The sequence below is a fragment of the Anastrepha obliqua genome, chromosome 5 (assembly GCF_027943255.1).
Source record: "Anastrepha obliqua isolate idAnaObli1 chromosome 5, idAnaObli1_1.0, whole genome shotgun sequence".
Lineage (NCBI taxonomy): Eukaryota > Metazoa > Arthropoda > Insecta > Diptera > Tephritidae > Anastrepha > Anastrepha obliqua.
In genome coordinates, this window is record NC_072896.1 from 77,851,540 (window position 1) to 77,863,836 (window position 12,297).

Genomic DNA, 12,297 nt, shown 5'->3' on the forward strand with positions numbered 1-12,297 from the left:
TATATTCTTTTTCAAATTTCACTAGTTTATTTGATCGTAAAAGGCTCATTATTGCATTAAATTTCTCACATTTGTACAATGTTTTAAATTACTTGGTAGTAATGATGCCTTTATGAGGAGAGAGAACAAATCCAGCAAATTAAAAAGAAATAATAGGAAACTGTTTTAAACTTGATCCAATTTGAATTTGCCCCCTTTCGCCGTCGCGTCAGTACGATTAAGTTGGTACAACAAACGCTCCTCAATATGTTTTACTGCATCTACAGTTAGCACCAATGTATCGTGTTTCAGCATCGAATATGTATTGAGACCATATGATGGCATTAAATTCACATAACCCAGTTCGTCAGTGGCATAGCAAATGTTTTCTGGAAAAATGTCCTCTCTAAAATTACAAAAGCAATTTAATGTATAACTCGTTTTGACAACATGTGTAGATGTTTATACCTGTCCACAAATAACACTGATGGACCCCATTTGCGTTCTTTAATCAACTCCTTAATGAAATTCGGATCTCGCGTGGGTATATCAACATTATCAATAACATGCAGATCATCTTGTGCTAATTTCACGCTAAGGGTTGCCGTCAATCCCATTACACGCTTAAAGAACGGCAACATATAGAAATGTGTAGTGGGTGAGCGTGGACCGTGGGCAACACCACCACCGCGGAACAAAGGTGAACGTATGGAGCCATGGCGAGCGCGACCCATACCTTTCTGTGGCCACGGTTTGCGTCCACCGCCACGAACTTCGGCGCGCGTTTTGGTGTGAGCAAAACTTACATAACGATATTTGCGTTGCCATTCTATATTCTCATGTATGACATCGACGCGGGGTTGTGTTGCGAACACGTCAGGATGCAATTCGATAAGACCTAATTTGCGTTCTTGCACTGCATCGATATTCTCAATCCAAACTTGTCGAGCTGTTGATTTATTCATAGGTTCATACTGCGGCCAATTTTGTTGCAAAATAAGCGGGGTCGCAGACTTTGTTGCCGGAGGTATTTGCGATGGTGCATCTTTGGCAACATCGTGTGTGACGCGGTTTGCGATGGTACGCAAGGAAGGAGTTAAAATACTTTTGGTTTTATTTAACAAATTTAACATTTTTCAAACTATGTTAAATTCAAAAGCGTGACACAAACACAGCTGTTTATTTTGACATTTATTAGAGAACTTGTTTCTCTCTTCTGTGGCAAGTGAAACGTACTCTGCGAAGCGAATTTATTGTGTGGATTCACTTTGGTTCTCTGATTTTTGGTAAACGAAGGGTGTGCAATGTATACACAAACAATACAAATAAATTAAAATGAAACAACAATTTGGAGCAGTTCGCGGTTTTAAGCAATAAATATTTAAGGTGGTTTATGTAAAATTATGAATTCGATATAAGTAAATTTCTCCAACACCAAATAATGACTTTTTGTTATATACCCTGAAACTAATTAAGTTGACAGCAACTCGTTTTTTTAAGGGCAGATTTGATAAATTCCGTATGCGTACATATGTATGTGCGACTGGGCGACTCATGTGGGGATATTATAGATACGGCTAGTATCAAGGTGGTTTATAAATTCACCTTGGCTGGTATTGTCTCTTGCGAAGCAAATGAAAAAATAGGCGAATTTAGTCATCTCGAATTGTGAGATGCGAATCTCCGCGAATTCGCCACAAAATGGCGAACGAGTGTCGAAAATGAATTTAGTGTAATATAATTGGCGAAAAAACTACTTAACATAAAATTTGGCCACTGTTCGCATTAGAAAAATGGAAAGGACGTGAGTATACTTTAATTTTATGAATATAATCTATGTAATAGAATATATTATAATTTTCAGTGCAAAACGGACAACAGCGCAGCAGTTCCAAAAGCTGGTAGAAGTAATGAAGAAAAACCCAGACGTCGCCAGAGGAGTGGGAAAATTTATCTCAACTAAAAAGAGCAGAGCAGAGCTGTGGGAGAAGTTCGCTACCGAACTTAACGCCATGGGCCCTCCAATGCGGAGTGGGCGCGAGTGGAATAAGGTAACCATTTAATTACTTGTGCGACCGTAGTTACCTACTTGCGTGTACTCTTTAGGTTTGGTTGGACTACAAACTAAAACTTAAACGAAAAGTTTCGACAAACCGACACAAAACTATGGCCACAGGAGGAGGACCGTATACGCAGCGAGGCTTAACGCCATTGGAACGAACCGTGGACGAGTTGCTCCACCTGCAGGAAGCAGTCAATTCCACAGGCATGGAAAGTGAAAAAGAAAATTACCTAGAAAACCCCTCGGTAGAGAATTTACAACAGCATACAGATTTAGCACCGTCATCATCAAATTCCCGACCTAGAATGACTGTTGAGGATCGAGAAAACATTCGAATGAAAGCGTTAGAGAAACAGTCCGAAGTCCAAGACATCCTTTGCCAAAAAATTGCCAATATAGAAAAAGAAATTACAGAAATGGCTCGATATACTAGAAAAATGTACGAGTTAAAAAAAGAGGAACTAAAATTATTAGAAATAAAAGAAGAAAGGAAAAAGGAAGAAAATTTAGAGAAAAAAAGACAACACAAAGAAAAAATGGAAATGAAGGAAAAAAAGCTGGACCTCAAATATGAAGAACTACAGCTAATGAAAATCAAACCAAAAGCATCTGAATATGTGAAGAAGTAATTTTAAGTTTAATATTTTATAAAGTGAACAGAATTAATTTGTAATTTTTATTTAATTGTTTACGAGCATAGAATAATTTTAAATTTTACCTGTATAGGATGTAGATATCAAAAGTTTTAAATTAAATAAAAAAACACAAAGAAGTACGGTAAATTGAATTTATTCAATAATTCATTCTACAACAAAGCATCAGCTATTTGTCTTCTACGGCGCTCTCCTGGTGTATCAATGGCATTTTCATTAATTGGGTCCGATGGCACAAAGGAGTCAGTCAAAATTTCAGCTTCCTCGGGATCACTGATTCTAAATTTCTTACAAACATTGTGTAAAGCGCTGCATATGTTTATAATTGATGTTACTTTAGCAGGATCGTAACGCATTTTTCGATCACTCAAGAGACATCGAAAGCGACATTTCAAAACTCCAATCGTACGTTCAACAACGTTTATAGCTTTGGCGTGCTTCTCGTTGAAACTTGATTCTCTAGTTCCAGATTCCGCTTGGCGGAAGGGCGTCAGTAAATAAGGGCTGAGTGGAAATCCAGAATCACCTGCAAATGAGTGATTTTTTTAAAAAGCAATGCAATAATATTGATTTTGTATACACATAACAAATATTACCTAAATAAATAGAGTTGTGATCTCCGGTTTGATGCATGTTCTCCAAATATGATTTTAACGAGCTATTATTCCACACGAACGAATCGTGCGTGGAACCAGGAAATCTCGCATCCACAAACCGAATGTTCCGATCATGATCGCAAGCCTGTAATTTACAATACAAATTATTTGTCAATGTTAAGGTCATTATTTCTTAAAAACTTACAATCAACGCATTTATGCTGAAAACCCCTTTTCTATTCAGATACAGATGTTTGTTTGCATTAGGGGCACAAATCGCAATATGCATTCCATGAACGCAGCCAATCACATTTGGTATTCCCGATCTGGAGAAATATTTGCTTTTTGCTTGTTGTTTCTCTTCTTCAGTCATTTCTGTGCTTATCAAAGCACTGCAAATTTCACTTTCTAAAATAGGTAGTATCTCCTTCAAAATAAGCGAAACTGTGGGCTGGGCAAGACCCAATTGAAATTCATTCTCCACAGTTTGTTGGTAACTGCCATGTGCGAAAAATCTTAGAGCGCAACACAATTTTAGCATTGGCGTTATGGAAGATGACAGGTGGCAATGAAATTTGTTCTTAATTTTGTCCAGCACAAACATAAATGCTTCCTTATTTAGCCGAAAGTTCGCTATGAATCTACAAATGCAAATATGTAAGTACTAAAAAAATGATTTGATAAAAACATGCATATTTCTGTGAACCGATAATTTTCACTAAATACTTACGCTGCGGCCGGCAGCTCCATAGGATTGGAGTAATTTCTAATGAAACGCCTCTGGCGAATAAGGCTAACACGCGGCTCCACATTATAACTATCCTCGAAATAAAGATCTGCGTTATTAAACATTTTTGTTTTTTTCGTTTAAGTTCGTATAAATACACATATTTTTAAATATAAATTACACAAATGTGATGGGGATGAACTAATTTATTTTTCTTAAATGGCAACGACATAATCTCGGCGAATAAGTTCATTCGCCACTCACAATGCAAATGTTATGTGTGTTCGCCAAACCGTGCGCTTCGCCACATTTGGTCGCTTCGCAAGTGACAATATCAGCTTAAAGCAGAAAATATGATATCAAAAATCAAAAAAGTTTTGTTATATTTATATTACCACCTATTCACTATATTGCGTGGAGATTCCCTTACTAGAGAATCTTCAATTTAGAACTCGAAAAAATCTTATATAAAATTTCATTAACATTCTCTGTTTAAATTTTTTCTGTTTTACTCACTAATTTATTTGTAATGAAACACATGTTTCACCCTGCTTTGTTGTGTCATCAAACTCATTGTGAATGAATTTGTTTGCATTTACTGGCATCGCTAGAAAGTATGCACTAATATTTGCTCAATAAAATCTTAACAGCAAATCAGCGGAACAGCAAATTTAGATTTAATTCATTATTTATAATCTGCAACAATGCTAACGGATACAGACGACGATTTCTTCTTTGAGGAGGATAAAATGTAAGTTAAAGATCACATCTGAAAAGCTAACGCCATAACATATGTTTGTCTGTTTTAAAACATTTGTGGTTTGTGTAATAAATCAATATCATTGCATACATATGTAACGTACCTATATTTATGTTCTAAATTCAACAAATTTCTCTCAATTTCTTTGTGTCGATAAACTGGTTGGTAACATTTTTTGTTTGAAAACTCTTAAAAATTAACAAAAAAAAAAATAACTAAAAATCCTATTGACAAAATGCTTTGATACAGTAAAAGCTTAAGATCGGACTCCACTGTCACACCACTAATACCCGTCGAGAAGTAAGTACAAGTCATGAGGCATTTCCTTGGCTGAACGAATTGTATGAAACCGCATAAATTTCCCCAAGTTCTACACGCTCGGAACAGCAGCAGCAGCAGCCACTGGAGCAACAGAGTGAGCTGAATGTAGATGATGCCACATTTGATTTTGAACTAGAATTAGTGACTGACAACGAACGGAAAGCGGCGTCTGCATGTGATGATGCCGCGGCGACAAGTATTGTTGTGCCCTTTTTAGGCGACCGTATAAATGATTTCGATAGGCAGAAATTTGAGTTAGAGCGGCTGTAAGTTGTGATTTATAATAAACGGCCAATAACTACTTAAAGCATAGGCATAAGTGTAGCGATCTTATAATTTCAATATTACTATATACATATATATGCATACATATATAGAGTGTTCCTATGGTAGATATGAAACGAATTCGGATATACGAAGTCGGAGTAGTCCAATATAGCTAAATTATGATTTATGTACTCATAACGTCAAAGAAAATTAGTTTTGCTTGCAAAATTGGTTTTATTTTTAGTTAAGTTTAAATTTTTAGTTTAGTTTTCATTTACATTTGGATTTGAAAGAATATCAAGTAAAAATCAGAGCCCTTTTTTAACTTTATAGTTTTGATTTTGAAAACTACCAATAAAAGTGCAAGTTTGATTTATTTTGTTCGCAAAAAAAAAAAAAAAAAATGGCACTATATTTTTACTTCGGCCGAATTTAAAATCCAAAATGAGCATTTTTTCAATAAGCGTTTGTAACGGACAAAAAGAAATATGCCATATGTAACGAAGAATGTAAGTAGATCCTAAGTTGCTAGAAGTGTGTTATTTAATGCCAGAGTGTCAATAAATGCGTAAAACGTGTGCATACACCAGGTCCGTGCGCACGGGGGGTTGCAGGGTTCAAACCCCCACCCCCAGACGAAGTTTTAAAAAATTTTTTTGACATGAATCGATATGAAAAAAATAGCCATTTCTGAAAAAGCCTGTTTGACTTCAAGAATACAAATTTTTATCCTTGACTTCCGTTGTGTTGTAATCTCGAGTTAATCCACATAAAAATGTAATTTTAATTAGACTATACAAATCTGTATTGCCAACAGTCCCGAAAAATATTTAATTTCGATCAATATATAATATTTATTGAATAGTTTCCTAGTACCTATTGCTCCCAATCATAATATACATATGTATATAAGATGCACATGTTGTATTCCCATCATCTGCACAGAGAAGAAAAAATTATGCAAATTCTCATTGTTTATAATTACTTTAAGAAATGACATAAAGTAACGCTTACTGTAACATTTTTTGAAAACCCCCCTAAATCTGAGGGTCTGCACACGGGCCTGGTATCCACAGCTATCTAATAAAAAATGGGGCAAACTCCTCCACAGGTGGTGCTCGGTTTCGCGCATTATGAACGTGGCTATAACTTTTGCTGCAGGTGGTTGTTAGATCGAATCAATCACGGGTAATTACATAAATTCGGTTTCGGTTTTCGAAAATTCAAAGTTTCAATTCAAAATTTATAATATGTAATGTTTAAATTTAGGTTTATATAAATTTCGAAAATAATAAATATTAGTTTGGGGAAAAAGAAATCCATTATTTCCTCGGTAGATGGATGAAGTGATCGATATCTCGTAAAGTATCGAACAAACAATTTAAAGTTTATGTTCGTTGTCAAGGTGACATTTCGCACTAAAAAGTGCTTTTTGCTGTTTTCTGTTTGTTCCATTCAGTTGTGAGTTACAGGGTGTTAACATTGGAAGTCAACAAAGAGAAAATTCGGTACATTTAACAGTTTTTTTTTTATTTATAAAGGCGAAAATGCAAGACAGGCCACTGAAATAGTGACTGGTGTTTATAGTGCCGTTAGTGTAACAGTTAATTACGTGCAATTTTCGTTTCGTCGATTCCGTTGAGGCATTTTTGCTCTTATCAAAAATGTCGATAAGGAGTTATATACAGTTAGAAAGCCGAAGAAAGCGAATTTTCAAGAATTTTTTCTGAGAAAACTTTTAAATTTATTGATCTAAAAATTTGTACACATATAATGTTATCTTTTAGCTGTATTTTAAGACTTAGTATAAGTAAAAATATTTATTTGGAAAGGAGCTACAGCTGTTCTCCGGAATCTCCTCTCAAAAAAGACGTTTTGCGGTGACCACTATACATATCTCTGAACTGGACCTGAAATTAAAAACACCAATCAGATTTCGTTAAAGTAATGTTAAATCTAGTAATTAATCGAAGGAATAAGCAAAATAAATTTTGTTTAACAAAATAGCGGTTTTTTCAAAAAAAAAAAACTATTTTTGACCAAAATTTCGGCCTTCAATTGTTTATAAAAAAATATATATATTTATCGGTGAGAAAAAATCTTCGATTAATTACTAAAATATATATTTAAGAAGCTCGTGTTAAAGCTTGAGACTAATCGATTTAGCCGTTTTCGAGTAATGTTGGGCACCGACTTTGAAAAGCACGTTTACATTTACTCTGAAACGCCTTTTCAAATTTGCGTGTAACTTCGAAAATACTCACCGGAACGATATTAAATTTTCTATGTGTATTCTTAAATATATACATATACATTAAGAAAAAAAAAAATATAAAAGAAAATAGATTTTTTTTTAAATTCTAACTGCATATAACCCCATAATGTCGAAAAGGTCGATAAAAACACAGAAATAATCGAAGTTGACCGGCGTGTTAGTAGTCGTAGCATCGCCCAGGAGCAAAAAATCAATCATAAAACAGTTTTAAGCCATTTGCGCAAAAATGATATGCAAAAATAATAGACTTCTTCTGAGAACTGCTACAGCAATAACAACAACCGTTTTAAAGTACGTCATCGTGTGAAAGTAGCCTGTTAAAAGCATCACGTGGGAATAGAGCGCGTACTAGTACCGTTCCATAACGAACTAGTTATACACTAGTTCGCATTGGCTCGGATTAAATACAAATATTTATGAATTACATTGCATATGCAAATTTTAATTGGCTATAAATTAGATAGTTATTTTTGGTTCCCAATCATGTTGCTCATGAGCGCTTAATAATCTCTTCTGTTCTCCTCTACACCATACAGCTTTTATTGTTTTTGGTATTGCATTTTCTGTGTACTCCATTAGTGTGTATATGTTTTGAACCATCGTAATTGTCTAATGCATCAATATCGCATCCTAAAAAGCATATTTAGCATTCGTAGAGCTTATCACAACCATATATAATACAAATACATACACACATTTATATATGTACATATATACATACATATACATATATACATTTTTAACATTCAAAATAAAAACTAAACCTCATTTTGCAACTATCCACCATTGCGCACAGGGGTATGACAGTGACAACTAATTCGGTGATGATCAACAAGGATCAAAGCAACTTGATAGGCATCAGCATTGGCGGCGGTGCCCCATTGTGTCCCTGCCTTTACATAGTGCAAGTGAGTTTGAAATTGAATTAGTAAAGTTTTATATGAGTACACAGTTTTTGTCTCCCTAAAGGTTTTCGATGGCACGCCAGCCGCGCGTGAAGGTTCCCTCCAGAGTGGTGATGAACTGTTGGCGGTCAATTCGGTCAGTGTGAAGGGCAAAACCAAGGTGGAGGTGGCCAAAATGATACAAGCACCCACTACAACCGTTACCATACACTACAACAAGCTACATGCTGATCCCGAGCAAGGCAAATCGTTGGACATTATACTTAAAAAATTAAAGCATCGCATTGTGGATAACATGTCCAGCAATACAGCGGATACACTGGGACTCTCGCGCGCCATCCTATGCAATGATTCGTTGGTAAAGCGTCTGGAAGAACTTGAGGGTACCGAACTGATGTACAAGGGTTTGGTGGAGCACGCACGACGCATGCTTAAAGCCTATTACGATTTGCTGCAAACTTACAAAGCTTTTGGCGATTGTTTCAGCCAGATTAGTGCGCGTGAACCACAGCAGCGCGCTTCTGAGGCGTTTCGTATGTTTGGCGAATTCCATAGGAATTTGGAAAAGGATGGCCTCAGCATTATAAAACAAATCAAACCAGTGCTCTCTGACCTGGGTACGTACCTGAACAAGGCTATACCGGACACTAAATTGACGGTACGCCGTTATGCAGATGCAAAATTCACTTACCTCTCCTACTGTCTGAAGGTGAAGGAAATGGACGATGAGGAGCATAGCTTTGCAGCGCTGCAAGAACCGCTCTATCGCGTTGAGACGGGCAACTATGAATACAGACTCATTTTGCGTTGTCGTCATAATGCGCGCAATAAATTCGCCAAACTACGTACCGATGTCTTGGAAAAGATGGAGTTGCTGGAGTGCAAACATGCCACAGATCTGAATCAGCAATTGCGCTGCTTACTTGACAGTTTGGCGCAATTGAATCGTTCGGTGGTGGAGCGTATGGACGCCTTGCCACCACTTTTCCCCATCGAGGTTGACTTCAAAGAAACCGATTTCCAATATAAGTCGAGCACTCTTAAACCGCAAGATTTGGATGAAGAAGATGAGGAGACTAGCGTGCGCACTGAAGCGAATACACTGCGTGCGACGAGTACGGAAGTTGTTTGCGGTCTAGAAGCTGTTGAAGCACCAGCGCCAGTGATGAATATACAGCAAAAGGGATCGATTTTAGACAATCTTGACTCGGCAAATAATCAAGGCGTCGAAAGTAATGAAACCCTTTTAAAAGAGTTGGGTCTATTCGGTGTTGATCTTATGTCAAATCCACAAACTTTAACAAACCAGACAGATTCAGTTGCCGCACAAAATGGCTCTTACGATTTTGATTTGTTTCTAAATCAAACTGCAGCAACAACCACGCAATTGGAACAGGATTTGATGTCTGCGAATGCACTGGAAACGGATCTACTGTTGCAGTGAATGTGTTGCAAGGTGAAGGAAATGAGTTTTGCGAAAAAAATAATAATAAAAATAGTATCATACCTGATTAATAAATGGTTAATAAAATACCAATCAATCGTGCATCCCTTTCCAAGTCGGCTGCCAAAGTCACTTACGTTTGCTGCAGTACAAATGAATGTTTTGTCGATGCCACAGGGAATGGGTAAATTGGGGTCTTGTATTTATGTATGTAACTGTGTCGCCATAGCTATGCGGAATACTATTTGAAAAGTTACATACATTTTCGAATAAGTTGAATGGCCTTAATTTTATTCTGAACTCTGCGAGCGTCTAACAAAAATAGTTCGCCAATCTTCGAGAAATTTGTGAGCATACAACAATCTGCAATCTTCGTTCACACCTTTTAGATATATCCAATTCGCAGCGAAGCTCAAGTTGAGAATCAGTTTATTATAAATTAGAGAATGAGCTATGAATTGAATTGGAGAATCATTTTCAAAAAATATCTTTGTAGTTAGTTATAAACTAAAAATCAGGTTGATAAATATAATTTATATTATATGGGAAAATAAAATGTAAAAATTAAAAAAATATATATATATATTAGGGTGGTCCAAAAAAAAATTTGTATGCTGCCGCCCCCAAAATAGTAAAGAATGAAAAATAAAAAGACCCGTATTTTTTTTTTTTTTAATCAGACCATATTTAATGGTGCCGCCGGGGCTTTGAAATATCCCATGTATTTTGCATGGGAAAAAAATACTTTTTCGTAGATTTCATGTAAAAACCTGGAAAATGAATATATTTTAACCGGATAACTCAGTTTCTCTTCATAATTGGTCAGGGAATAACAACCAATTATGAAATAATTAATTTTTTTTGTATTAACTATTTTCATAAAAGTAATATAAAATATTGTTTTTCGATTTTTTCTTAGATTTTCGTTTTATGGGGGCTTTTTGGGGTTCTATAAAAAATAGTTAATACAAAAAAATTAATTATTTCATAATTGGTTGTTATTCCCTGACCAATTATGAAGAGAAACTGAGGTATCCGGTTAAAATATATTATATTCATTTTCCAGATTTTTACATGAAATCTACGAAAAAGTATTTTTTTCCCATGCAAAATACATGGGATATTTCAAAGCCCCGGCGGCACCATTAAATATGGTCTGATTAAAAAAAAAAATACGGGTCTTTTTATTTTTCATTCTTTACCATTATGGGGGGCGGCAGCATAAAAATTTTAATATAAATTTTTTCCCATGCATTTTTGGACCACCCTAATATATATATGTACATATATAAAATTACTTTACGCATGCACGAAGTTCGATTCATTTGGCTTAAAAATTTCACATAACTGTTGTGTGTAATAGACTAACGGAAATTTAGCCTACAGGATTTTTTTCCTTGTTCACTCCGCTCGAGAGCATAACCTTTCGACAAGGCTCTTCCATCGTTCACGGTTCTGTGCTGTTGTTTTTGCGCCGTCTCATTTGAGGTCGGCATTTGCTAGTTCGCGCAACATCCCCCTTTCCCAAGGATTCCTTGGCCGATCACGACCTCTACTCCCATGCGGGCTCCAGTCCAGTGTTATTCTCGTGATGCAGTCTGGTAGTTTTGTAAGCGTGCGACATATCCACCATCACTTTTGCGTCTGATTTGCCATAGGATGGGTTCCTCATCCATTAATCTCTACAGCGCGTCGTTTCTGGTAGTGTTGATCCAGAATATTCCACAGATGATGCGGCATTTGTTGACGGAAGATTGTAGCCTCTATGTGATGGTGTTAGAGACCAGCCATGTTTCACTTCCGTACAACAATATTGACTTCACACATAAGCTGAATATTCGCAGTTTAGATCGCCTGGAGATTTGCGAACTTGCCCATATAATATACGCATACCCAAACGCCTTTGTTTAGGCGGCAGTTGACATCTTCATCTGTTTCGCCGTATGCCGAGGCAGCAGAAGCTTTCGATAAATTCCACCGGGCACCCGTCAACTATTATATATCTGGCTTTATTGTGGTTTACACTTTTAGCTTTGGTATTGGAGAGACGAGGCAGATGTAAGCGCCGAAATCCAGCCTACAGGAATTAATTTGGTGATGTTACTGTAGATACGTCCTCCAACTGCCCACTATACCAAGTTTTTGATAAACGCGCTCGACAGCTTAGTTATTGTTGAACAGCATACAGTTTTAGGGAATGATGCTGAATTGACAGTTGCGAACTGGATGTAATTCCAAGTGGTGCCTGTAACATAAACCCTATTAACACGGAGATGACGAACAAGGTCGTCATATCGTAATAATTAGG

The 12,297-nt window shown here is 36.3% G+C and overlaps 4 protein-coding genes across 5 annotated transcripts; 2 read left to right on the top strand and 2 right to left on the bottom strand.

Moving 5' to 3' along the window:
• Positions 1 to 4: 4 nt before the first annotated feature.
• LOC129247475 (39S ribosomal protein L4, mitochondrial) lies at positions 5 to 1,183 on the bottom strand. Its single transcript, XM_054886609.1, has 2 exons — positions 448 to 1,183; positions 5 to 385 (listed from the first exon to the last, which is right to left on the bottom strand). The coding sequence occupies exons 1-2, from the start codon at positions 1,110 to 1,112 to the stop codon at positions 166 to 168; spliced, it is 885 nt and encodes a 294-aa protein (XP_054742584.1). The 5' UTR covers positions 1,113 to 1,183; the 3' UTR covers positions 5 to 165.
• Positions 1,184 to 1,674: 491 nt separating this feature from the next.
• LOC129249161 (histone-lysine N-methyltransferase, H3 lysine-79 specific-like) lies at positions 1,675 to 2,813 on the top strand. The gene is made up of 3 exons (XM_054888827.1): positions 1,675 to 1,783; positions 1,844 to 2,030; positions 2,086 to 2,813. Exons 1-3 carry the CDS (start codon positions 1,773 to 1,775, stop codon positions 2,668 to 2,670), a joined length of 783 nt encoding a protein of 260 aa, XP_054744802.1. The 5' UTR covers positions 1,675 to 1,772; the 3' UTR covers positions 2,671 to 2,813.
• A 1-nt stretch (position 2,814) lies between these two features.
• On the bottom strand, positions 2,815 to 4,237 carry LOC129249160 (putative nuclease HARBI1). Its single transcript, XM_054888826.1, has 4 exons — positions 4,021 to 4,237; positions 3,496 to 3,931; positions 3,291 to 3,435; positions 2,815 to 3,220 (listed from the first exon to the last, which is right to left on the bottom strand). The coding sequence occupies exons 1-4, from the start codon at positions 4,140 to 4,142 to the stop codon at positions 2,847 to 2,849; spliced, it is 1,077 nt and encodes a 358-aa protein (XP_054744801.1). The 5' UTR covers positions 4,143 to 4,237; the 3' UTR covers positions 2,815 to 2,846.
• Positions 4,238 to 4,625: 388 nt separating this feature from the next.
• LOC129247491 (PRKCA-binding protein) lies at positions 4,626 to 10,522 on the top strand. 2 transcript variants are annotated; one of them, XM_054886633.1, is made up of 5 exons: positions 4,626 to 4,768; positions 5,027 to 5,077; positions 5,146 to 5,364; positions 8,437 to 8,548; positions 8,610 to 10,522. In XM_054886633.1, the coding sequence occupies exons 1-5, from the start codon at positions 4,722 to 4,724 to the stop codon at positions 9,987 to 9,989; spliced, it is 1,809 nt and encodes a 602-aa protein (XP_054742608.1). In that variant the 5' UTR covers positions 4,626 to 4,721; the 3' UTR covers positions 9,990 to 10,522. The 2 variants fall into 2 exon arrangements, with proteins under 2 accessions (XP_054742608.1, XP_054742609.1); XM_054886634.1 differs by lacking the exons at positions 5,027 to 5,077; positions 5,146 to 5,364.
• The last annotated feature ends 1,775 nt before the right edge of the window (positions 10,523 to 12,297 follow it).

What these genes read in the sequence shown, in the direction of transcription:
- LOC129247475 (XM_054886609.1), bottom strand. Translation starts at nt 1,112, where the DNA reads ATGTTAAATTTGTTAAATAAAACCAAAAGTATTTTAACTCCTTCCTTG. An exon ending in TCAGTGTTATTTGTGGACAG is followed by an intron (nt 386 to 447) that starts GTATAAACATCT and finishes TTGTAATTTTAG; the next exon opens with AGAGGACATTTTTCCAGAAA.
- LOC129249161 (XM_054888827.1), top strand. An exon ending in GTGGGCGCGAGTGGAATAAG is followed by an intron (nt 2,031 to 2,085) that starts GTAACCATTTAA and finishes TGTACTCTTTAG; the next exon opens with GTTTGGTTGGACTACAAACT.
- LOC129249160 (XM_054888826.1), bottom strand. Translation starts at nt 4,142, where the DNA reads ATGTTTAATAACGCAGATCTTTATTTCGAGGATAGTTATAATGTGGAG. An exon ending in TCAGCATAAATGCGTTGATT is followed by an intron (nt 3,436 to 3,495) that starts GTAAGTTTTTAA and finishes TGTAAATTACAG; the next exon opens with GCTTGCGATCATGATCGGAA. An exon ending in TCACAACTCTATTTATTTAG is followed by an intron (nt 3,221 to 3,290) that starts GTAATATTTGTT and finishes ACTCATTTGCAG; the next exon opens with GTGATTCTGGATTTCCACTC.
- LOC129247491 (XM_054886633.1), top strand. Translation starts at nt 4,722, where the DNA reads ATGCTAACGGATACAGACGACGATTTCTTCTTTGAGGAGGATAAAAT. An exon ending in CCACTAATACCCGTCGAGAA is followed by an intron (nt 5,078 to 5,145) that starts GTAAGTACAAGT and finishes AATTTCCCCAAG; the next exon opens with TTCTACACGCTCGGAACAGC. An exon ending in AAATTTGAGTTAGAGCGGCT is followed by an intron (nt 5,365 to 8,436) that starts GTAAGTTGTGAT and finishes CATTGCGCACAG; the next exon opens with GGGTATGACAGTGACAACTA.